The sequence below is a fragment of the Lutra lutra genome, chromosome 5 (genome assembly GCF_902655055.1).
Source record: "Lutra lutra chromosome 5, mLutLut1.2, whole genome shotgun sequence".
Taxonomy (NCBI): Eukaryota; Metazoa; Chordata; class Mammalia; order Carnivora; family Mustelidae; genus Lutra; species Lutra lutra.
The window spans coordinates 140,434,337-140,460,889 of NC_062282.1; the positions used below are offsets into that span (position 1 = coordinate 140,434,337).

General features: G+C 37.4%; 1 protein-coding gene across 6 annotated transcripts in view; it reads right to left on the bottom strand.

Moving 5' to 3' along the window:
* Positions 1 to 266: 266 nt before the first annotated feature.
* The window catches only part of SRFBP1 (serum response factor binding protein 1), an 85,306-nt gene continuing 59,019 nt past the window's right edge, over positions 267 to 26,553 (bottom strand). Inside the window, exons 5-11 of one of the 6 annotated variants that reach the window (XR_007127657.1) lie at positions 17,996 to 18,077; positions 16,271 to 16,979; positions 14,487 to 14,524; positions 7,194 to 10,855; positions 2,429 to 2,488; positions 476 to 545; positions 267 to 395 (exon numbers count right to left, since the gene is read on the bottom strand). Coding sequence is in view for 1 of the 6 variants with exons in the window: in XM_047731229.1 (XP_047587185.1) it covers positions 10,671 to 10,855; positions 14,487 to 14,524; positions 16,271 to 16,979; positions 17,996 to 18,077 (1,014 nt within the window). In the remaining 5 variants the exon portion in view is untranslated. Of the gene's footprint in view, positions 399 to 475; positions 546 to 2,428; positions 2,489 to 6,716; positions 10,856 to 14,486; positions 14,525 to 16,270; positions 16,980 to 17,995; positions 18,078 to 26,553 lie in introns of those variants that run through there. The other 5 variants (XR_007127654.1, XR_007127655.1, XR_007127653.1 and 2 more) reach the window with 5 other exon arrangements.

Sequence of the window (26,553 nt, forward strand, 5' to 3'; positions counted from 1 at the left end):
CGTATTTATCATCAGCTATAATAATTTAGCATGTAATACTAGGTCAGAGAAATAGAGGAGAAGAGAGCCTAGGAACATTGCTGTGATTGTATGGTGACAGTAGAGAAGGGATGACCCAATGACTCAAAAGCAGCATTAGCACCATTATAGGTACCAGAAAAAACAGAACAGTTAGAACATCACCACTTATCATATATGTATTAAAATAATCCCAGCTCAGTAATGGATAACCACCCTAAAACCCAATGACTTAACCAATTACTTACTTGTTGCTCATGGAAAGCCCAACAGGTGGCAGGATCGGGTTGAGGGGATCTGCTCCATGCAAGGACCCTGGCTGGCAGAAACTTCGTCTTCAAAAGCTATGTTGCAAGGGAGTCCAGGTTGCCAACATCCTGCTGGAAAACAAGGGAAGAAATGTGGAGAATTGCCTGGAACATTTTGTGGGGAGGTGAACATCATGTAGTCATTTTACCTAATGTAGGTAGCATTAGTCAGCATTTGCCTAATTGCGAGAGGCTGGGAAATATAAGTTAGCCAGGTACCTGAGGGAAAGAAGAAATAGATGAAGTGAGCACTTGGTCAGTGTCTCTAATACAGTATGTCTTTCTGGTTACCGAGTATCTTACCGCAAGTAGAGCATGCTTCCTCGCTCCCCAAGTGAGACAACCCCAAATTCCATCCAGTTATTGCAACAGCTTCAAGTCCAAGATCTCTGAATGATGACATGGTTCATATATGGATACAGCTCCTTGATATTCAGTGATATTTGCACAAACAACACCAGTTACAGAAATCTCCTTCCTGCCACCTGGCCCAACATATGACAGTCAAGTAAGGATAAATTTGTTTTAAAAACTGCACCTGGGAAAAGGTACATCAGAGGAATGCAGAAGGCATTGGTCTATTGCAGTTATGATAAACTTCTGGCAGGAATTTTGAGGTCCTTTCAACCTGGCAGTAAGAATATATCCTTGATTTCAATTTTGCTATCTGGAACGAACTACTTATTCAATGTTCTTCATAGCTCTAATCTACTCTTTAGCAGGTTTTTTGTCTATAAGCACATTTGAAATAAATGATGGGGACTGACCCTCCTCAGAAACCTCTAAAGTTTTGCAACCCATTTCCTCCCTGAGCAAGTTTGGGAGCCCACAAATACTTCTAATGACAGAGCATCCAAAAGCTGTTAAAGAAGAGGCCTGCCTTTTTTTTTTTTTTTTTTTTTTTGCATTATAAATAAGTGAACTCTATTTTTGAGAGAGAGAGGTATCTATTCAGCTACACATGCTAGTAGCATCTCCCAAAGTTCTTTCCTAAATATAATTCTCAAGGTTGCCTTTTCCCAAACTCTGTCTCCTGTCTTAAAGCTATCATGTTTAGGAGGAAATACCACAATTCTATTCAGATCTGTACTGGAGCCAAAAGACTTAACAGACCTCTGTGCACAATCTCTTATCATTTGGAACTAGAAGCAATGATTTTCTCACCCTTTTTGATTTTTTTTTTTTTTTTACTACTTGCAAGGTAACAAATTCTTGTCACATCCCATCTCTTTTCTTCTATCAACTTGATAAACACAGGTAGTAAAAGTCAACACTCACTACCAACATTACATTTTCTAGCCTTTCCTTGGAACCACAGGCCACGGGTTCACATTCCAAGTAATTACAAATGAACTTTTAAAAATTGTTTCATTGTTGTATTACACAAATCTCGTTTTCTAATACCAGATATTAGTTCTCATCTTGATTGACTGCTGGACCAATGAATGTCATGTACTTTGGATTTATTTTTACAGTAGCATCCTCCTTCCACCACCAATTTCTGAGAGTAACAGTACATGTCTATCAAAAAATAATCCCTAATTTCATTGGTTTAACAATGGTAGGTGTTTGTTTTGATAACTTAGATCCAATTGGTTTAAGTGGAGGAATAAGTAGATGACTATGATTCTGTTACTTAGGTTTCCAGGCTGATCATTGTTGTTACATCTTAAATGGGGGGGGGGGTGTCTTCTAATATCTTGCTGTGAATTGACATCCAGCAGAGATTCAAGAAGAGTGGAGGATACAAGAGGATTTTATAGGCTAGAACTGGAAGTGGTTAACACAATTTTGGCCCATATTCCACTAAGCAATTCTTAAGTCAGAGGACCTCAACCTAACTTCAAGAGATGTTGAGAAATATAGAGATTGGCTGTGTAGTAATTGATTTGATTAGGCATGCCAATCTGTCAGAATAGATAGGGTTAATTTCCAAATAGATTAAAGGCTAAACATAACATAAACCTATAAAGAGTGCTAAAGGAAAAAAAAGAGTACAACTGTTATGTCAAGAACTTCGCAGGATATTGGGGTTTCATGGGACTACGCTGGGCACTCAAATGGAGGACAGAGCAGGGAAAATTTTCACTGATGGTACACACCTGAAAAGACATGTTACTACTTCAGGAGACACAAATACCCATGAGGACTCTTGTTCCTTACTGAAGAAAAAGCCTATCACTGTAGGTCACCAAACACCATCAAGAGAGCACAGGTGAAAACTCATTGTGGCTTGGGAAAGGGTAAATATGAAAAAAACAAAACAGAAATTGGATCCCTGGGGAGGGTAAGGAAGCTATCCTGTGCCCAGACTATGAGCTAGATCTCCTAACTTGGGACGGGGCAAGAAAGTCTTCCAAACAAGATTCACCGAAGATGCAGAGAAGAGTTTAGCTGTCACAAAGAAGAGCAGCAGAATTATGGGATCTATCTGCAGTTCTTTAAGTACAATAACCACAAAAGATTTTGAACATCAAGAACTCAAAGAATTCTTCCCATGAGTCCTTTCTTTGAGGACTCTACCAGAGAATAAAACTCAACCAAACAAAGAAAATGACTGGGAAAGCTTCAGCAATTCAGCTCTAATATATATTTCTTTAAAAAATCTGAGATGAAAACGAAGGTGCAGCAAGGGGGACATGCTCTGTATTCTATATTCTCAAGGTTGACTTTTTCCATCCTTCACCTCGTCTTAAAGCTATCAGGAGGAAATACCACAATTTTATTCAGATCTGTGCTGGAGCCAGAAGTTTTAATGGACCTTTGTGCATGATCTCTTATCATTTGGAAATAGAAGCAATGATTTTCCCATCCTTTTTTTTTTTTTTTTTTTTTTTGGTATTTGCAAGGTAACAAATTCTTGTCACATCCCATCTTTTTTCTTCTATCACCTTGATAGAAGTTCCAATGAAGTAAAAGTAATGCAACCAAATATGGGAGGAGAATAAACTCAATGAAATGAGAGGAGTAGAATAAACTCATTAAATATAATTTAGGTGAGGAGCACCTGGGTGGCTCAGTTGGTTGAGCTGACTCTTGACTTCAGCTCAGGTTGTGATCTCATAGGTTGTGGGATTGAGTCCCATGTTGGGCTCCATGATCAGTTGGGGGGGTTCTGCTTGAAGTTTCTTTTCCTCCACCCCTCACCCCACTTTTGCACATATGCTCTAATAGATGAATAAATCTGTTAAAAAATGTAAGTTAGGTGAAAGAGAATGTCATTAAAAATGGACAATATTGATTGTGATTAAAAGAATTAGGGACAATAGGCATTAAAAATGGTATAAGCATTAGAACAGAAATATTAATCTTCCCACACAACAAATATAATTTGTTGAGACAGCATGGCAAATACAGTTTGAAGAGAAATAGTAAATATAATAAATACAATAATTATAGCATAAGATATTCTGACAGAATTGGAAGCAAACATATTCACTTATCAACAAATGTGCAAGGGTTGAATTTGCCCATTAAATGGAAAGATTTTCAGGTTGGCTCATAAAGACATAACTGATACTCTATTCAAGAAACATCTACAAGAGACTGATTCAGAAGGGCATGAGGGTCAAATGTATTCCAGGCAAATGGGAGCACTAAAAAAGCAGGGAGAGCAACACTGATGCTAGATCAAGTAGAAAGCAAACAATACAGTAGGGAAAGATTTTTCTAACTATGATTTCAAATTCACATGCAAGAATGAAATAAAAGGAAACTAAAAAAAAGGAAGCATCTAACGATATACAATAAGTGACAGAAAAACATGATGAAAAAGTGAATAACAGAAATAAAATCAAAAGACAGCTGACAAATTGATAAATATTTGTAATACACATAACAGATAAAGGTCTAATATATGTAATATATAAATAAATCTTAAAATTATAAGAAAAGGTAAAAAACAACTCACTGAGAGAAAAATGGGCGAGACATGAAAAAATTCACAAAAATAGATATAAAAAAGACAAATATTTTTAATGAGTATTCTACTATACCTGTAATTAGAAAAGTGCATTGTAAAACTACCCCAAGGTAACATTTCTCAACTATCCAATGGAGAGAATTTAAAATGTAGAACACCTTACTCTATTGCAGAGGCTGTGGGATCAGAGGACTCTCTCTTGTATGGCTGGTGTTAAGCTGAACCTTCACAGTGGAAAATTTAGCAGTAACAAAACTACACATGCACTCACCTTCTGACTTAACATTTCTACTCTAGCAACTTACCCCAAAGACCTAACTCCAATAATATGAAAACACATTTTCTTTGCTATATTTTTTGTAACTACAAGATATGGAAAATAACTCGTATGCCCAGACACAGATGAGCTGCTGAATAAAACTGACAGGTCTACCTAGTGAGGTACTAGAAAGTTGTTTTTTTTTTGTGTTTTTTTTTTTTTGTTGTTGTTGTTTTAAATAAGGAAAATCCTTATGGACATATGTGCAGTGGTTCCAGGATATATTTTTAAATGGAAAAATAAAGTTTGGTTTGGTTTGGTTTTGACAGACAGAGTGAGTGAGTGCACAGTAGGAGTGGGGTGCTGAGGGAAAGGGAAACAGAATATTAAGCAGGCTCCATGCTCAATGTGGAGCATGATGCAGGGCTCCGATCCCATGACCCTGAGATCATGACCTGACCTGAAATCAAGAGTCAGACACTCAACCAACTGAGCCATACAGGTGCCGCCCCCCACAAAAAGTTTATAAAATGGCCAGGAATATTAGTTTTTGTATTAAGAGCTGGAAATAATATATATACATGTTTTCACCTATGCAAACAGAAACAAAGAAAGCATATATCAGGGACTAATGAGATGGATTATCTACGGGGTATGGGGGGGTAAATGAGTAAAAAGAAAAACAATTTGAAGCAGGAGTTGCCACCTCTTAAACTATACCATTTTGTGCAGTTCTGATTCATGGAATAATGTACAAGTTTCACACGTGTAAAGAAAAAATATAAATAAAATTACCAGGGATGGAAGAAAAATTAAGTAAAACACATCAGAAATGTGAATTAAAGTGCATTTTAAATGAAGTACTACATGGAAGGAAGGCAGGGAAAATGCACTAACCGAGGTCACTTTTTGTTATTATTACTCTAAAAATTGAGACATAATTCACATACCATAATATTCACTCTTCCAAAGTACAAAATTCAGTGGATTTTTGTATATTTACAAAGTTCTGCCACCAACACCACCATCCAATTTCACAACATTCATCAATCCAAAAAAAAAAAAAAAAAAAAAAAAGCCATCCATACCTATTAGCAGGCACTCATTATTCCTCCCTCCCCTACCTAGACTTTAGCAATCACTAATTTACTAATTGATCTCTATGGATTCACCTATTTTGGGTATTTCATATAAGTTGAACCATATTTTGTGTTTGGCTTCTTTCTTAACCTAATGCTTTCAAAGTTTTTTCATGTCATAATACATACCAATACTCCATTTTTATTGCTAAATAATATTCCATTGTATGTATATACCATTATTGCTTATTCATTCACCAATGCATGGATATTTGGCTTCTTCTTGGATATTATGAATAATGCTACTATGAACATTCACGATCAAGTTTCTGTTGGAACATCTTTAAGGGTCTACAGCTACTAGTGAAAAGGCAGGTCATATGAGACTCTCTATGTGTTGACACTGGTACACTTGATGGTATCCCATGAGTCTTTGAGAATCTGTTGGTTGTTCATTCCCCCCCGCCTAAGATTGGTTAATCTCAATTGAACTATCTTTAGTTTCACCAAATCTTTCTTCTGCCTGCTTCAATCTGCTGTTGATCACTTATGTTGAATTTTCTCTATCATTTAACTTTTCAATTCCTAAATTTTTTTTGTCTCTTCTTTATAATTTCTATTTCATTATTGATATTCTCTATATGGTGAGGCATTATTCTCAGACTTTTAGTTCTTTAAATATTGTTTCCATTAGTTCTTTGCACATATTCTCAAAATGGCTTATTTAATGTCTTCATTGAGTAAATCCAAAGTCTGGAATTCTTTGGGGATGGTTTGCTTTTCTTCCCCTCTGTGTATGAGACATACTTTGCTTCTGGATATGTCTTACAGCATATTCTTGAAAACTGGTCTTCTTTTTAAAAAAAATTTTATTTATTTAACAGACAGATCACAAGTAGGCAGAGAGACAGGCAGCGAGAGAGGAGGAAGCAGGCTCCCCGCTGACTAGAGAGCCTGAAGTGGGGCTCGATCCCAGGAGCCTGGGATCATGACCTGAGCCAAAGGCAGAGGCTTAACCCACTGAGCCATGCAGGCACCCCGAAAACTGGTCATTATAAGTAATATAATTATATATCTAGGGCATATCTAAAAATCAGATACTCCCCCTCCCTAGGGCTTGTTGTTTTTTGTTTTTGTTTAGTGCACTGTTTTGAACTTTGAAGTCTTTATTCTTTATTGTGTGTGGCCATTAAAGTTTCTGCTTCATTAGTTTAGTGCACACTAATAACAAGACAGATTTCCTTAAATGCCTAGAGCACTTCTGTGATTTTGCTGAGAGACTGCGTGCACGCGCATGCACGTGCACGCGCTATGGTACACCTTCAACATAGCCAGGAAGTTGACAATTCCACCTGAGCATTCATTTCCTGCTGGAGCAGAACCTCAAGGTCAGCTGAAGTGACATTTAAGGGCTTTCTCAGCTCTTCCTTGAACATACACACAGCACTATGCAAGCATACATGACTTGCTTAATTCCAATATATATCAGAACTTATTAAAATCCATAAAGATACCAAATTCCCCAGATTTCCTTTTACGCTTTTTGACAAATGTTTGCCTCAACTGTTATTCACTGTCCCAAGCAACTGTGATGCCAAAAAAATTACCTCTGATTGTTTTTGAAAAGTGGTATCAGGAAAAAGGCTTTCACACTGAGCCAGTTCTCAGTCAAGTGGGGTCTTTCAGTGAACTACCACTTTGGTCACATAATGATAATTCTCAGTGAATATATTGTTGAAGAAGATCCAACCCTGTTCTGCTTCTCCTAGTGACTGCCAGGCTGCTGGTTTTCACTGTAATTATGAGCTGTTGGTTTTCAAAACTACCATGGATCTGAGGAGTGAAAGATACAAGTAGGGAAAGTTAAAACGTCACAAAGATCACTGTTCTTATCAAGATTCATTCCCTTTTCTTGAAAAATACTCCCTGGATTGCAGTAAACCTGTGCTTAACTCCATAGTTCCAAAAAAGTTGATTGTGATAATATAGACAGTTTCCTCACTGCTTTTTATGGGGAAAATAATTTCTGTACATCTTCACTCCACCATTTTTGCTGACATCACCCCAGGTAACTTTCCAAACTTAGTTTTGAGACCATATGTCCTCAAGCGAAAGAAAAAAGAATTCTTAAACATATACTGAACTTTGGCTAGTAGACTTGTATGCTGCATCAGTCAGAAACTCTGAAACTAACTTCTGTGGTATTCTAGGGTAAAAAAACAAGTAAACATACTGTGGATAATGGGAACCATCTTTCTCACTGTTAGATGGCAAAAGGACACAAGACACAGCCTGAGTTGGCCTCCACTGGCCAAATTAAGGACAATCTGAGCATCAAAATAAATAATAGATTTCTACTTCTGTAGTGATAGGAATTAGATTTCCCATTCTAGATTAAATAACTAGAACAAAGGATTAAATAAAATATGACTTAGGTTTTCAGACAATGGACAAAAAGCAGTAGAGCACAGTAATACCTGAGAGAGTGAAAACCAGTTGAGTGTTTTAGTTCACTGCATGAAGTTTCCAAACTATGCTACAGAGGGAAGGAATCCCAGGTAACTCCGTGGCTTTCCTGAAGAGACAGAGTTTAGGGTTTGCATAGGCTACTGTGCCTAGAATTTGTGAGGCAAAATGTAAGAGAGGATGAGAGGAACAGAAAGAAAAGCTGGAGATCTGGCGATCTTTGGAAGGATCCCCTTAAGTCTATGGCGTAAGACTGATCTGTGCAATGTGTGTGAGGAATCTACCAAGGCCAGGGGAAAAAATTCACTAGAAAGGAGTTTGTGAAGCAACTGACACTGGGCCAGGGATAGTTTGTATTCTCATCGCACTGGATATAACAGAAAGATTTGCTATTAGAAAAAGCATTAGGCAGAGTGCTTAAAATGGTAATGCCTCTGGATTCAAATGAGCCCTGGGCTAAGCTTTCCCAATCTCAGCATTGCAGACCCTTTGTACTTGATAATTCTTTGTTGTATATAATGTAGAATGTTTAGTAGCACCCCTGGCCTATATCCACTAGATAGGACACACAATGTCTGCAGACATTGCCAAATGTACCCTAAGGGTAAAACTGCCCCAACAGAAAACGGTTGCAGACAAGATCATTAAAATAGCTACTAATATTCCGTATGTTCAAGGAAGTAAAGAAAAACCTCAACATGATAAAAAGACATACGCAATATTACAACAGGAACAACAGCAAAGAGAGAGGGGGAAAAAGAGAATAGTAGGAGAATGAAGATGAGGAGGAGGAAGGTAGAGGTAGGAGGATGAGAGCTGAGGATAAAGCAAATGTGATAAAATGTTATCGACTGGAGAACCTGGGTGAAGGACTTCGTGTGATCAAGAATTTGGCTTTGCCCAAAGAGAGAACTGCCTTTGCCTTTGGTTTCTTGAAGGCATCTATGTAATACCTGATAGAAGTACGTTTGTTTAGGACAGCAGCTGGCTGCACTAAAAAAGACAAACCATGTAACTGAGGATTGGGGATTTGAGGTCATGTGTTAGCAGTCATCTGGAACAATCATTTGAGCAATCCAATGTATGCTGATGCTTACATACTGCAGCCACCACAAAAAATCTGCACACCAAAACTTCAGCGAGCTTCTGAGACTGGCAATACCCACTGCACATCAATGCCAGGATGGTAAGGCGTCCTGAGGACAACGGAGGCTTTGTGTTAGAACCCTCCATGGTCTATGCATCTCTTCTGACAGGTTTTAATTTGTACCCTTTCCCTGTAATAAATAATGACTTCCAAGTAGGTGTCAGTGTGTGTATAAGTAGGTTTCAGTAAGTTCCGGGGGTTTTCTAGCAAACTTGAGAACCTGAGGGTGTTTGGGTAACCCACCCCTGACCAACTCCATCTCCAAACCTGCAGCTGCTGTCAGAAGTGACAGTGGTCTTGTGGGGGCTCTTCTAACTCTGTAGCTGGACCCTAACTCCGTGCAACAGGGTAAGAAGCCTTGGCCAGACTTGGTAGTCTGGAGGACACTGCTCTCAACCTCGCAGTCTGGCTATATCTGGATAGCCATGCAGCCATTTTTCTTTCACTTTTCCTGTAATAATTTTTCATAATTAAAATTTCATTACAATTAATTTTGCATAATTTAAAAGACAAAAGTAGAAAAAAAATTCTGTTTTCAACACAGTAAAAATAATTTCTTCTGTATAATCTCTTGAATTCCATTGCTCTGCTTATCTAAATTCTTAAGCTCTTGAAAATGACAGAAATGACTCTCCACAGCTTATGAATTCCTGCAAACAAGGGGGATTTCCCTGCCATTAACAGTAAGATGGAATTTAGTTATCTTTGTTTAGTTAACCAAGAACACTTAATTTCTTCCAGAGAAGTGAAAGCGAAACATCTGCAAGGATTTTTAAAATCCCGTTTTCCTTTGAAATAACAGTACTCCATAGAGGGTAGTTCCTTCCTCAGTGAGTCATCTCATCACAGCATTCAGTTATCTGGAAATGCTGCTTCAATCATACCTCCTTCAGAGTTTACCCTTTTGAATTCTAATCCATGATTCCACAAAAAAATGTTTCTATAAAAGTACATGGTCAAGTAACTGCATGTTATACATTCTTGATATAAACAAATATTTATATGCAGTGACATTTATAACAAATTACTGGTTGTGTTGCTCCATTTAAACATGCATGTTGCCTAAAAGACCGAGACATAATTCTGAAATCAAAAACTGCCTGGCATCTATTTTAAGATAGACAAAAAGTAGACCATAAATAACTACAAATAAAATTAAAATATTTGTTAATTTATTATCTCTATACCCATAAAAAAGTTACTATCTTAGCTTTGCTAAGAATAACTTTCAGCAAAGGTGATCTCTTTTAAATTACTACAATTTCCTCATATTTTCCATTATTATTTTAATGAGTTAAACCTATGAAATACCCTTCATGTTAAACACAAATGAGGAAGTCTGAGATAGCTATAATCTAAAAATTCTTTCATAGAGGTAACAGCATGGGTATATTAAAACTTGATTTGAAGTAGGCTTATTGAAACATAACTTTAATAATGGGCTGGTTCACAAAATGAGGTACGAGACTAATCAATCATCAAATGTAATTTTTTTCCCCTGAAACACAGCAATTTTAGATTGCTGTTCTTTTCGCCTCCTGCTTGCTTCCCACGAAGGATGAAGAGGCAGCTGTGATTGCTGTTTTGTATTTTGAAATCCTTTTTGTGCACTCCTATTAAACAGATTCTTGAGCTGAGGTTCATTCTGCTGAAAACCTGGTAGGAGAAAGCAAAAACAGTGAGAAAGATCCATATACCTACATAGCATATAAGAGAAACAGACTTCATTTTCTCACATCAGTATTTAAGGAAGGAATTTAGTTTTACTTTAACGGAATACATCACAGTTTAAAAATCTAAGTCCAACAGGGAACACTGTGAAATTGAAATATACATATCAATAGACAATTCTGGGACACGTGCTTTCTACTCTATCATCTTCTCAATCTTTTAAATAGATGTTTGTTGTCTGTCTCCTAATATATGTTGTGCTATCTTATTTACATTTGCAGTAAGAAAAGAAAGAATGTAGACGACATGGAAGGCCAAAAAAGTCCCAAAAGGGCATCTTATATTTTCAAAGGAATATCATCATTAGCTTACGATAACTGTATATGGAGCAGATGTAGCCAGAAAATTCACATGTATTTACTAAGATATTGGATTTGACGACACTGATGGGAGAGATGTATTTTTAAAGGGCTACTAATTAAGTCCACTGCCTTCTATTACTAAACATAAAATTATCATAAATTACCAAATTTATTCAAATAGAAGACAAAATTCTTTTCCAATCACAAAATTATCTACCACATAAGAGGTGGATGTTATAAGATACTTCATGTTATAAGATACTTTACACTACGTTATTTTGAACAATGAAGTAGTGTTTGGGAGAGACACACCAGCCAGAAAACACATGAAACAATACATATTTATAGAATCAGGGGGGAAAAAAGGGGAGACAAAAATATAGATTTTTTTTTTTGAAGTAGTCCCAGGGATGCATACGTTCTCCACTGCAGGTTAGTGACACTCACTGTCAAAAGTCTTTCGACAATCTTCTTAAAAAGCCAATGTCATAATGTTATACAGACAAATGCACATGGTTTGGGATAAAATTTCCAAAATATTATTGTACAAGGAATTCAAAATGTCCTGAATCTTGTATAAATCACATGTGGTCTAAAAACCTCATATAATACTCAGGACGGCTCTAGTAATGAAGAACCAAGAATTTAAATGTTAAATGACTCTGTCACATAAAAGAATGGGATTCAAATAAGGCAGGATTCTAAATTAATATATTTTATATAATTATGGAAAGTAAACTGATATGTGTAAATAAACTGATAAATACTATAAATATATAAGCTAAGCAAAAAACAAAATCCCTTTCATCACTTGGGTCTCCTTACGGGAAAAACGGGAATGCCTGAAGTTTAGTTTTCCGCTGATGAATATAGGTCAGTGAAGCAGATTGCCATGTGTCTGCCAGACCTAGTTTTCTTTTCCTACTAGGTGCACAACCTGAATGCATTGCCCATCCTGACTGCAGTTAGATGAGGCCACGTAACTGAGTTCCAGCTAATGGCATAAGAACAAAAGGCCTGGTTATAAACACCTCAGGCTTGATCCTTTAATCCTCACTCTCTGCTGGTAGGGAGCAAAGCAAACTCCTGGAGGCAAAAGAAGGAAGAAGTACAAGCAGCTGACAGACGGTGAGGAATGAGAAATGAATCAGCAGGATATGGTAGTTACTTGTTAAAGCACGCAGTCTACTACAAAGAATACCAAAGTGGTACTTGGAAGGAGGATACAGCCATAAAAACAGCATACAAATTTGGCAGTGCCTTCACAGTTCAGTGGTAGGTGGTAAGGAAATGGACACTTCAGGCTGCAAAGTGTACATGCCTCTTATGCTAAGGAACTGGGTAAAACTGCGGCCAGTGAGAACTTGGGGAGCAGGCTATGGGCCTGTGGAGTTTGCAGCACCAGAATAAGCAGGTGGAAAGAATAAAAAAAATTAGTATACTGATGGCTCTTTGGCAATGGACTAAAAACAGAGAAAGAACTGGCCAGTGCACAGGCAAAACTGAAGGGAACAGAGTGTCCCGATATTTGGGAACTAAGGTTCAGAAAAGCCTCTGGACTTCAAACAGTAAGAGATAAGACTGAGAAAGATTTTAAGCAGGAAAGGTCTATGGAGATCCAGCCCCTGAGCAGAGTTACAAGTCAAGTATAGTCTTCTCAACCAAACCTGAGAATCTTAATACAGCAGATACTGAATGATGGTGGGGATGGGTAAGAAATACCCTCAAACACAATGAAGGCAAGTTTGAGAACAGCTCTAGGGGAAAATTGTTGGTGTGGTCACTAGCTCATGGATGGACTAAATGGAAACCAAGAAGTCAGAAATCCATTACATTTCTGAGAGACCTGTGTTGTGGAAGAAATCCTGTATCTGGGCTGAAAAACTCTCTCTTGAATATTAAAGACTTCGAACTATCTTTAGGACCATGTGTTTTTACCAGTCACTTGGGGAAACTCCCAAGGAAATTATACCAAATGTCCACTTCAGATGTGCCCATGGAACACAGACCTCCCCAGACCACAGTCTGAAAACACAAAGAACAAGGGATAAAGAAGTTCCTCCAGATTGTTCACACTTTCGTTCACGTAGCAGACATGTTATGTACCTCCCAATTTTCCCTTAACTGAATGGGAGTTTGTATTATGGTTACCTTGTCTCTGATCTGCCACTAAATAAATATTTGGTATGAGCTGGGGACAGGCAGTCTGTCTTAGTGAACAGGTCATCAAATTTTGAGCAGTCACATCTGGGAGACTGGATTTAAGTTTAATTTAATTTAATTAATTTAAGTTTAAGTATCACATCATTGGTGGATGATGCTGGGCTTTGGGCTTGGATGCAGGGACCCGGTGGGACTATGAGCTGGCTTCCTTGGGAAGGAGATAAAAATGTGCTCTGTGTGGGAGGGACAGTGAAATGAGCACCTGGTGAGAGAAAGGATAGTCACTGGCAGAGAGTTATGTGTTTAAGAAATTCAACTTCCTTTTTCCTCCTAACCACACACTTAGATTGCATTCTTAGCTCCCTTGTGGCTAGATGATGTCATACAACTGAATTTTGGCTAATGAAATATGAGTGGGCAGAACTGATTCCTGCCACATTCAGACCTGGCCCATGAAAACCTCCTACAAAATTGTCCATGTACTCTTCCCTTCTGGAGGACTATCTGGAAACTGCAGGAGGAAGGAGCTAAAAGATGAAAGGAGCCTGACTCCTGAATTACTATATGAAACACAGCCCCTTTGTCATCTCACAGTGGACTGTGATGCGCATGAAAACTATATTTTTATTATTTTAAGCCAGCGAGAGTTTGGAATTCTGTACAGAAGTCAGCCTACCCAAATATATGTAATGTCATTTGTTATGAATTAATGTGAAAATCCTTTGATTTTACCCTGAACCTAGAAAGTAACATACTTGTTACTGAATGCTTAATGGCATGATGCTAAGATATAACTTAAAGTTGTATTTAAAATGTAAGGAATGTACTAGTTTAGTTAAAGATAAATAAAAAAGACCCAATATTTCCTGGTAAGTCTTGCTTATGTCTTTCATACTAGTAGTAGACAGGTAAAAACAAATACGCGAGCAATTGAAATTTAAAAATTATACTGATAATCGAAAGCTCTTCTTGTCCCCTTCCTGTGGGTACATATTTCATCCAGGCTATTGAGCAACCAAGACTTTTCATCCTTCTACTCCGGCAAAGCATCAGTCAATTTCTTATCAAGGTCAGGCAGTATTAATACATACCTGGGGTGCTGTTTTTTGGAGCCTGTTCTCTGTAATTTCTAAAAAAAGGAAAAAGATCATTAGAACTTGAAAAAGGTAATTGACCTTAAGAAGATAACGTATAAAACAAACAAACAAACAAAAAACTAGCGATAAAACTCAAAGGACTAATGAACTCCCTCATCCCACCAGCAAGCAATAAAAAAATGATAAAACCCGAGGTTTTAGTTGTATCAAAGTTTGTGAGACCCCAACAATACCGCAGACACATGGGACTTTCCTTCTCACTGCCCTTACAGGGACTTCTGGTCATAAAATATCCTATCTTGGTTACTTGTGTCTACTCTTGAGGACTATCCAGACAAAGAATTTCAAAAGTCTTCTTAAAGGAGGAATGAGTCACATATTACACAAATTCATTTTGTGGGAGATGGAAAGCAAAATGGTGTGTTATTCTCAAGTGAGGAAAAAAAAATGGAGCCTTCTGAAGCATGTTTGGGAGATATAAAATTTTTTTAAATTAATTTTAAGGTTTCAGATATGGTTTGTGTCTTTTCCATACTCTTCTTTTTTTTTTTAAAGACTTTATTTATTTATTTGACAGACAGAGATCACAAGCAGGCAGAGAGGCAGGCAGAGAGAGAGGAGGAAGCAGGCTCCCTGCTGAGCAGAGAGCCCGATGCGGGGCTCGATCCCAGGACCCTGAGATCATGACCCGAGCCGAAGGCAGCGGCTTAACCCACTGAGCCACCCAGGCGCCCCATTTCCATACTCTTCTTTGGAAAATGTATACATCATGTGTTTCTATTCTATCAAAAATTATCCTGACTTACACATAAATAGAAAAAAGTTTTCTGAAGAAGGTAGCTATTACTGAAGAAATTAGCTAACCATGATATTTATCCTAAAATGTGAAAATATTCCCTCCCAGATTAGAGCTACAAATGAAATGAAACCTATTGGTTTTTAACAGAAGAGCTGAGAAAGGTGGTGGTTAGGGACGCCTCATTGGCTCAGTCGGTTGAGCTGCTGCCTTCAGCTCAGGTCATGATCCCAGGGTCCTAGGATCGAGTCCTGTATTGGGCTCCTTGCCCGGTGAGGAGCCTGCTTCTCTTTCCGCCTCTGCCTGCTTGTGCGCGTACTCTCTCTGACAAATAAATAAATAAAATCTTAAAAAAAAAAAAAAAAAAGGTGGTGGTTAACAGCAGGGACAGAGACAGCAACATTACCAGATATAAAGGAGTCTGGAGAAACTTGCGGTTAGAGCAAACTGTATATACTGTTTATATACAGTATATACTGAATATACTGTATATATTGTATATATACTGTATATACTGAATATATGCATTCAGTATTTACTGAAACAGCAATGCACAAGGAAATGACTGATGTTTACAATAATGGCCATCAGTTATCAAGAAAAGGAAAAAAAAAAAAAGAACCACCATTCTTTTCAGAAAGTTCTGTTTAAAGAGTAAGATACGAGATGTTTTCAAAAGGTTTTCACCAAAAGCAAACTCAAAGTTTGAAAAAATTGACAATCAGAGGGATAAACTGAAATTTGCTAGACAAATTATTTAACTACAGGACTGATGTGGCACCGCTATATGTGTATTTGCATATACTATCCGAGTATAAAGTTTGAAAGGACCAAGTCTAAACACAGGATGTGTTGTATAAACTACATGTACATATGGGAGAGATTCTCTTCTGCTATTGCTAGGATGTGCAGATATTTCTTATCTTCAAAAAAAAGTTTAAAAACAAACAATTATTTCAGGATAGAAAAAAACAACTCTTACCTTCTAGAATTTTTAGATCCCGATAAAGAATGGAAAAACACAGACTCAAACTTCCTTGATTCTGTACTTGGCTTGTTTATGTCATTTCTTATACTCTGATGGGTTTCGAGTATATCTTCCTCAGGTACCACTTTTTGCGGAGGCTTTTGTTCCTTAACTGAAGAATGGCGACTACTTTCCTTCTTTCGTGTCCGTCTGACTTTCCCAATGAAGAAGTCATCACCACTGTCACTATCCTCAGACATGGAGGACTGTTTGTAAAACCTTTCCTCTGTGCTATCATCAAAATACTCCTTTTCTTCTTCTTGTAATTCTTCTCCATCACTGTTATCATCAAGGGAGCTACTGGACTCTTTCCCTTTTTTGGTTTTACTTGAGGTTTTCATTTTTGGATCAGCAGGTATCTTCCAGGGCTCAGAAGAAACTATACCAGCCCTTTCAGAAGGCTTTGATGGAGAATTTGGAATGTCTACAGCAGTGGGTCCATGTTCCATCTTGGTTCTTTTTTCTTTTGAATTTATTGGTTTCTTTGCCAATATTTTGGCTTCTTTCTCTTTTTGCTCACTGATAATAGTTCCTTCATGCTGTAACTTACTGGCATCATCATTTGAACACAAAGTGTCCTTGGAATGATTTTCTTCTAAAGCAGTCTCTAATGATTTAACTTCAATAACATTTTGTCTTGCATCTTTAAAGGCTTTGACAGCAGCTACAACAGAAAAGCACATGATTTGTTTCATCACTAAAACAAATAATACAAAACATCACCACTTCAGTACAGTATTTATTAGATTATTTGCAAACACTTAAAAGGATAACTGCAATTAGATTAAATATATATCACAGGTCTGAACTCACAAAAGAATGTTACTGACTTCAAAAACCGAACTTGGAAGAAATGCTCAGAAGTATTCATCTAAAACTCTTAAAATTAACCACCCTTTCAGGCCTTGAAGCTATGAAAAATAGTAAAAATGTCACTTGATGGGCGCCTGGGTGGCTCAGTGGGTTAAAGGCTTTGCCTTCAGCTCAGGTCATGATCCCATGGTCCTGGGATCGAGTCCCACGTTGGGCTCTCTGCTAGGCAGGGAGCCTGCTTCCCCCTCTCTCTCTCCGCCTGCCTCTCTGCCTACTTGTGATCTCTGTCTGTCAAATAAATAAATAAAAGTCTTAAAAAAAAAAAAAGAAAGAAAAATGGACACATCTACAAAAAAAAACCCCTTCACTTGAACACAAATAAATAAAATTAAATGGCAACTTTAATTTCTTTAGCAATAACGTATTGGTATGATTATGGTGCATTAAGCTATGTTTTCAGACATAAAAATATATTGTAATCTGTGACAGTAACATTTAATTCTTTCAACACAGATTATTTGCACACATGAAAATTACGTGACTAAGTGGCAATATCAAAAGCAATACATACATTACATCAATATTTAGCAAATCAATTATATTCAATATTATCATGAATATGTTATATATAATATAAATGTATTCAGATATTAGAACTTAGGAAAGAACACAGATTTAATTAGACTTCAGATAACTTCCATATTTTTAGGCACCTTCCCACATTTAAAAATATTTGAAGGAGGTATTTATAAAAGGTTCTCAAAACAAACATAAAAACTCCCAAAGAAATAAAAGAATAGCCATGTATTCAAAGTCATATACACAAGTGCATTTAAGTACATGGCTTAAAAGTCATTTAATACATACCTTTTAGCACATCTATTTTTTTCTTCAGAAGAGGATGCATTGCTAGTCTGGCAACTGCTCTTTCAGCTGCAGTAGAATCAGGCTGCAAATTGAAACAACAAACATGGGAATAAAAACAAAAGAGTGCTATTAAGTGAATAAAAGAAAATGTATCATAACTTTTAAAAATGAGAGTTAGGAAACATGAGTTTGATACTGTTCTCATTAGATAAGTCACTTGTATAATCTATGATAAAGAAAAAGAAAACTCATAATGCAAAATACAACTGCCCCTGAAATAAATGAATTTGTCATGAAATCAACTGACAAATATTCTTCGGGGACTTAGTATCTTTCCAGAACTCTGGAAGGTGTCCTGTGAGATATATAAAAAATGCAATATAGCTCGTGTTTTCAGACTAAATTAATATGAATCAAAAAACATGAGAGTGCTCAGCTGGGTGATATAATTGGTAACTATTGTAATGTTCGAAATTCCAGTTAATAGAGATGTAAATTATCTGGTGTTAAATATTTGTATTTTGAAAGTCTAGTATCTCTACTGTATTTTCAGAATCTTCTACCACCGCTTGGCTAAGAGCAAACACTTCATAAATATTTGATGATGACTGAATTGGGACTGATTATGTATTTAATATATTTATGAATACAGAAAATTCTTGATTTGGGATAATTTCTTTAAATATCTTCTGTGGGCGGACAACTTCTAAATTTCTAATTGCTACTCTAATTTGAGCTCAAAGCTCGTATATGAACCTCCTATTTGACATACTAAAAACGAATTTTTTTTTTAAGTAGGCTTCATGCCCAGTGTGAGCCCAACAAGGGACTTTAACCCATGACCCAGAGATGGAGAGCTGAGCTGAGATCAAGAGTTGGATGCTTAACCCACTGAGCCACTCACCAGGCACCCCGAGAATGCTCTGATATCCTCTCAAACTTACTTCTTTAGTCTTTCCTTGATTACTATGTATAATTTCACATTTGTTGGTTGCTGAGGACTAAAACTTTTAAGAATTCTTCTATCACATTTCTCCTCTTCATGGCTCACAATCAGTCCTTTAACAAATCTTGTGGATCTAAATGCAAAACTATGTTCAGGACCACTCATTTCTTACCACTTCTACTCTTAGAACTTTTGACCAATTCACTAAACATGTCTCACCCGCAGCACCTATGTATTACATTCAAACTTGGTCACTTGCTCCCCCACTCCTGATTTTCCATAGAGCATCACAATGAGTTTTTAAAAAGGTAGCCAGATCAAAATATGCCATTCTCTGTTCTTCTTTAAGCTTTATTGCTTTCTGATGCTTAGGCTATTTCACGGTAAGCTCTTCTTTTCCTGCTACACTGTACTCCCCAATATACACATGATCGATCATCTCTTATTATTCACATATCTGCTCACATGGTATCTGAACAACACTTCCCGTAACTCTTTATCTACTTATCACTTAACATTGCATGCCAGCACAGATACTTTCCCATCTATGAGGCAGGGGCTCTGTTTTCCTCATTCCTATAGACCTAGGGCTTGGAACAATAAATGGTTAACAATCTGCATTCAATAAATATCCCATAAAACAAATGAATACATGTCGGTGTGTGTCAAAATAGAGCTGTCAGCTTCAAGTGTCTTTATTTTAAATTTCTCTTCACTGTTAATAGCCCACTATAAAACTTTTTTCCCTACTAGTAATACAAAGGTATGAGGACATTAGTAAATGCAAGATGATAGTTGTCTGAAGTTTACTGTGTTTGGAGGGCTTATCTAGGCAATGTTACTCAGAGAATAACTTCTTTAAATTTTATCTGTGGTCTAATTACCTTGTATATTGAAGAATATCCCTCTAAAATTTATGTCCAACTACAAACTCAGAATGTAACCTTACATGGAAACAGGGTCTTTGCAGAGATAATTAAAAAGCAGATATGCTGGATTAGTGTGGCTATCAGTCTAATATGACCGATGTCCTCATCAGGGGGACACTTGGATACAGGCACAGGGAGGGAAGAAGGCTGAGGCAGAGACTGCAGTTATCTTGCCAAAGGCCATGGTTCACCACAAGTTGGAAGAAGCAAGGAAGGGTTCTTCCCTAGAAACTTTTGAGGATCTTAGTCCTATTGTCATCTTGATTTCAGATTTCTAGCCTCCTGAAACATGACAGAATACATTTTGTTGTTTTAAAGCACCTAGGTTTGTGGTACTTTGCTAGAGCTGCCTTAGGGTAACTATAAACTCTGATTTTCTAGGCTCTTAGATATTTTTTTATAAAGGTTTTATTTATTTATTTAACATAGAGAAAGAGATCACAAGTAGGCAGAGAGGCAGGCAGAGAGAGAGAGGGGGAAGCACGCTCCTCACTGAGCAGAGAGACCGATGCAGTGCTCAATCCCAGGACCCTGAGATCATGACCTGAGCCCAAGGAATATATTTGACCCACTAAGCCACCCAGGAACCCCAATTAGGCTCTTAGATATTGCCTCTGTTCAATCTTGTCCAAGAAACGTAGGCCATCTGGAGACTATTCATTATGCACAGGGTTAAGATAAGCCTTTGCTTCTTCAATACCTTGCGGGGTTTCCTGAAGTCCAATACGGGACTTCTTACCTATTTTATCTCCCTTGGAGATACATGAGAGAATATGGGAAGAAAACCTAGTGCTGGTATCCTAAGTCACTTAGTAACAAGATGGGCTGCTGAACGTATAAGTCAAATATGTACGATTTAGTTTTATAGGGTGTATGTTAAAAGCTGTAACAGAATCCCTGATGAGGGACATTACTTTTCGTGCTGGAAAGGCCAACATGATAAGGAAAATCAAGGATCAGGAGCGCCTGGGTGGCTCAGTGGGTTAAACCTCTGCCTTTGGCTCAGGTCATGATCCCAGGGTCCTGTGATCCAGCTGGTATCGGGCTCTCTGCTCAGCGGGGAGCCTGCTCCCCACCCCCCCCACCCCTGCCTGTCTCTCTGCCTACTTGTGACCTTTCTCTCTGTCAAATAAATAAGTAAAATCTTATAAAAAAAAAAAAGAAAGAAAATTGAGAATCACATCAGAATACTAGAGTCTACATGCTTCCAGAGAGAGAAAAAAATTTATTAAAAATAAATAAATAAATAAAATCAGGAATCAAAATTGGAGGTCAAAGATAATTGAATAAAAATTCTGTAGGAAAATGATTCCTAAATTACGGAAGAATAAAAAATACTTCCCGACATGCAAGGTTTAAAAAAGCTTACATCTGTTGAGCCTTTCTCCTTAGAAGGTACTAGCTCCATAAAGTAAAGAAGGATACAAAGGACAAGGAATGTATGGGATATAAGAAATGGGAGATGCAGGCAGAAGGCATTCTCAGGATGATGACAAGGAGATTTAGAATACCTGGTGTATTAAACAACTTTTTTTAAAGATTTTATTTTATTTTATTATTTTTTTAAAGATTTTATTTATTTGACAGAGATCACAGGTAGGCAGAGAGGCAGGCAGGGAGAGAGGAAGGGAAGCAGGCTCCCTGCTGAGCAGAGAGCCTGATACGGGGCTCCATCCAGGACCCTGGGATCATGACCTGAGCTGAAGGCAGAGGCTTTAAGCCACTGAGCCTCCCAGGTGCCCCAAGATTTTATTTATTTGAGAGAGAGAGCACACACGTGCACGAGTGGGGTGGGGGGCAAAGAGAGAGGGAAAAGTGGGCTCTTCCCTGAGCAGAGAGCCCCATGTGGGGCTTGATCCCAGGACCCTGAGATCATGACCTGAGCTGAAGTCAGACCCTTAACCAACTGAGCCATCCAAGCATCCATGGTGTATTAAACATCTTGAGAGATTTCAGTAACTTAAGAGCAGTTTGGTATTACACGAGAGAGAAGACAGGAAACTACCAAGGGAAAATAAACTATAGGAAACAAATATTGTGCAGAAAAGGAAAAATAATCATCACTCACGACATGACTCATAGTCAAAATGACAAAATCACTAAATGCTCATCTAATCTAAATTTGACCCAAGTGCCTTAGGAGGATGGAAGGGATAAGAAAGGTACATATATGACAGAAGGTCTGGAAGAGGAAAGAGATCTAAATTCTTATAAACCATCATAGGAAGTCAATAGCTAATACTTAAAATATACTAATACTGACATATTAATGTGTGCGGTAAATCCCCTGAAAACCAACTGAAGTTCAAAGTCAGGAAGTACTAATGGAGAACTGTCATTTTCACAAAAAAGTCTTGTAGAAATACTTCTCAAAACTGGTGGTTCGCAAACTGGCTAATGGGCCAGTTCTCACCTGCTGCCTGTTTTTTAGAATAAGGTTTCAAGGAAACAGCAAAATTCATCCATTTACATACTGTCTACAGCTCTACTATGTCACACAGCAGAGTTGAGTAGAGGTGACAGAGAATATATGGCCTGTAAAGCCTAAAATACTTTATACAGAATTACTTTACAGAAAAAGTGTGACACCTGCTCTAATAATATGCAAATAGAATCCTTGGTGGGGGTAGACTAAAAAATTAGGAAAAAATACAAAGTAAATTTCTGGCAGGTTCATGATGTTCTAAAGTTAAATTTAAAACAAACACATGGGAAGCTGGAGAGGAGAAGGGAGTTGGGGGAGACTGGAGGGGGAGATGAACCATGAGAGACTTTGGGCTCTGAGAAACAATCAGGGTCTTGGAGGGGAGGGGAGTGGGAGGCTGGGTGAGCCCGGTGGTGGGTATTAAGGAGGGTACATACTGCATGGAGCACTGGGTGTGGTGCACAAACAATGAATTCTGGAACAGTGAAAAGAAATTTTAAAAAACACTCAAAAAAACACAAAAAACAAAAAACAAACAAACAAACAAAAAAACCAGGGGCACCTGGGTGGCTCAGTCAGTTGAGCCTCCAACTCTTGGTTTTGGCTCAGGTCATGGTATGGGGTTATGAGACTGAGTCCCTTGTCAGGCTCTGTGCTTCACATGAAGTCTGCTTGAGATTCCCTCTCCCACTCCCTCTGCCCCTACCCTTCCTCAGATGTGCTCTCTAAATAAATAAATAAAATCTTAAGAAGAAAAAAGAAATAAAACAAAACACTATCACAACAGACTTTTGTTGCCATATCAAAGCAACAAGTTATAGTCTTAAAGCATTAACTGTTTTTCCTAAATGGTGACACAACTTGAGATGTTGGCTTAGTAGAGAAAATTTGATATTCAGTGAAAAAGCAGAATGTTTTAATTGCCAGGACTTACTTATCTCAGTAGACTTAAATGTAAAAACAATGACAACAATACCAATTAGTTCTGAGAAATATACAAGCCCCAAGAGCCTGCCCACCCCCCACCTTACAAGGGAAAAGAAGACCCTCCAGCAGCAGCCATTACTCCGTAACGGCTTCTTTCACTGACTGTATTTCCGAAACCTTGTGGTACTGATAACTCACTTCAGAGATAATCCCCAATATATGAACAACTATACTTGTAAAACAGATAAACTAGAAAACAACTGTTCTAATCACGAGCTGATTTCACATCTTTTGGATAAGAAGTTATGGGAATCCTAAATATTTTGACTGTGTTCATAAAAAATTGTTTGAAAACATAGCTACTATTGTTCCAAACCTCTGCTTTGACAACTTATTTTTTTTAATTTTTTTAAGGATTTTCTTTATTTATTTGAGAGAGAGACAGCATGAGAGGGGAGGTCAGAGGGAGGAGCAGACTCCCCATGGAGCTGGGAGCCTGGTGCAGGACTTGATCCTGGGACTCCAGGATCATTACCTGAGCTGAAGGCAGTCGCCGAACCAACTGAGCCATCCAGGAGCCCCTTCTTCGACAACATATTAAAAGTTCTGATGAACTGTGTATTCTTTTTTCCAGAGCTAATTACATCCCATCATCCTAGATGTAACAAGGTTTAGAAGACCATTGATAATACTTGCATGTTTAGTGCTGACTCTAAGTAAAAACTATTTTGTTAAGAATCATTTTATCATCAAGTTTACTTAGCAATGCCCTGGAAGATATCCCAGAGTAACCGTGACTCAGGGATCTGACTTCAATAAATTCTATTTTTTAAAAAAAGGCCCTAGAATAGGATTTATAATTCTAAAATTATATTACTCTAATAAATGAAGACATCATTATCCTTGGATGTTGTATGCCTTCCCTTATGACTGTGCTTTCATACTGCAACCTTCATGGAGGACTTACTTGAAGAGAATAGCAGGTTAACAAGAAGTTAAGATTGATTTTTAAAAAAAGGATGTTGCGGGGCGCCTGGGTGGCTCAGTGGGTTAAACCCTCTGCCTTCGGCTCAGGTCATGGTCCCAGGATCCTGGGATCGAGCCCCACATCAGGCTCTCTGCTCAGCAGGGAGCCTGCTTCCTCCTCTCTCTCTGCCTGCCTCTCTGCCTACTTGTGATCTCTGTCAAATAAATAAATAAAATCTTACAAAAAAAAAAAAAAAAAGGTTGTTGCATTGCATAACACCAGGGGTGCCATCACAATGGGAGTGTGTGGTATAGAGCTTATGCATCCATATGTAACAGTACCGAGTTCAAAGAACATAAAAGGCCTGAATTTACAAGGTATACAGATATATACAATTAAGCAGTTACTAATCATGTACAATTACTTAATAATTTAATATCAAGAATTATATAAACCCCAGCTTTACTTCTGTAATTAAATGCAATTTGTGTGTGTTTTTTAAAGAAAAAAACAGCAGTAAATGTCATCAGTAAATAAAAATTATATTATTCTGTTCAATGTGTTTTATTGCTAAGAGTACTTCCCCTCCCCCAACAAAGCCCCCCCCCTTTTTTTAAAGATTATTTATTTATTTATTTGAGAGAGAGAACAGAGTGAGCAAGAACAAGAATGGTAGGGAGAGGCAGAGGGAGATGGAGAAGCAATATCATCAAAACCAATAAAATGCTTAGGGATAAATACAACAGAGAGATCTGTACATTGAAAACTGTAATAGTTTAATGACAGAAATCGAAGAGGGCACAAAAATCAAAAAGGTATCTCATGATTATGGATTGGAAAAACTGATATAGTTAAAATATCCATAGTACCCAAAGTTATCTATAAATTCAAAGTTATCCCTATCAAAATCACAATGGCATTTTTCACACATATAAAAAAACATTCCTCACATTTGTATGGAACTACAAAAGACTCCAAATAGCCACACCAATCCTGAGAAGGAACAAAGCTGGAGGCATTACACTTCCTAATTTCAAATGATAGTACAAAGCTATAGTAATAAAAATAGTATGGCACTGACATTAAAACAGACATACAGAGCAATGGAATAGAACTGAGAGCCCAGGAATAAACAAATGCATATACAGTAAACTGCTATTTGATAAGAGGGCCAAGAATCCTCGAAAGGGAAAAGAGAATCTTTTCAATAAATGGTATTGGAAAAACTGGATACTGGTATGTCAAAGAATGAAACTAGATCCATATCTTACACGACTCAGAGAAATCAACTTGAACTGGACTAAAAAACTTAAATGTGAGAGAAAACTCCTAGAACACTTAGGGAAGAAAATTCCCTGACACTGGTCTTGGGAATGTTTTTTTGGATGTGACACTGACAGCACAAGCAACAAAAACAAAAGTAAAGAAGTGAGGCTACATCAAACTACAACTTTATTGCAAAACAAAAGAAACAACAACAAAGTGAAAAGGCAATCTATATCAGAGAAAATAGTTGGAAACCATATCTCAGATAAGGGGCTAATATCCACAATATGGAAGGAACTCATACAAGTCAACAGCAAATAAATAAAACAAAATAAATATAAAATCTCAATGGTGACTCTGTAGAAGAGACTTCCTCTCTTTCTTATCATTAATAAAGTTACCATTTATTATCTACTACAAAAAATATAAAATCTGATTAAAAATGGATGGCGGTCTCGAGCAGATATTTTTCAAAAGAAGAAATGGCCAAAAGATACATGAAAATAAGTGCAACATTACTAATCACAGGGAAATGTAAATCAAAACCACAGTGAGACACTATTTACACTTGTTAAAATGGTTACTCTCAAACAAGAACTAACAAGTGTTGATGTATGTGGAGAAAAGGGAGCCCTGCAGCACTGCTGGTGAGAATGCAGACAAGTACAGACACTAGGGAAAGAAGATGAGGTTCCTCAACAAATTATAACTAGAGCTACCATATGATCTAGCAATCTCACTTCCAGGTATACACCTGAAGCAAATGAAATCACTATCTCAAAGAGATACCATGCTCATTGCAGTATTATTCATGATAGCCAAGACCCAGAAACAACCAAGAGCCCACTGACAGATGAAATGAAAAAAGAAAACATGGTGTATACACATATACTTTTGTGTAAAAGAATATTATTTAGCCACGAGAAAGAAAAAAATCCTTCCATCCTCAACATGGATGAATCTGGTAGGCATTACTACGAGTGAAAGAAACAGAGAGAGAAAGACAAATACTGCTTAGTATGACTTATACGTGGAATCTAAAAAAGCCAAACTCACAGAGGCAAGAGCAGAATGGTGGTTGCCAGAGACTTGAGGTAG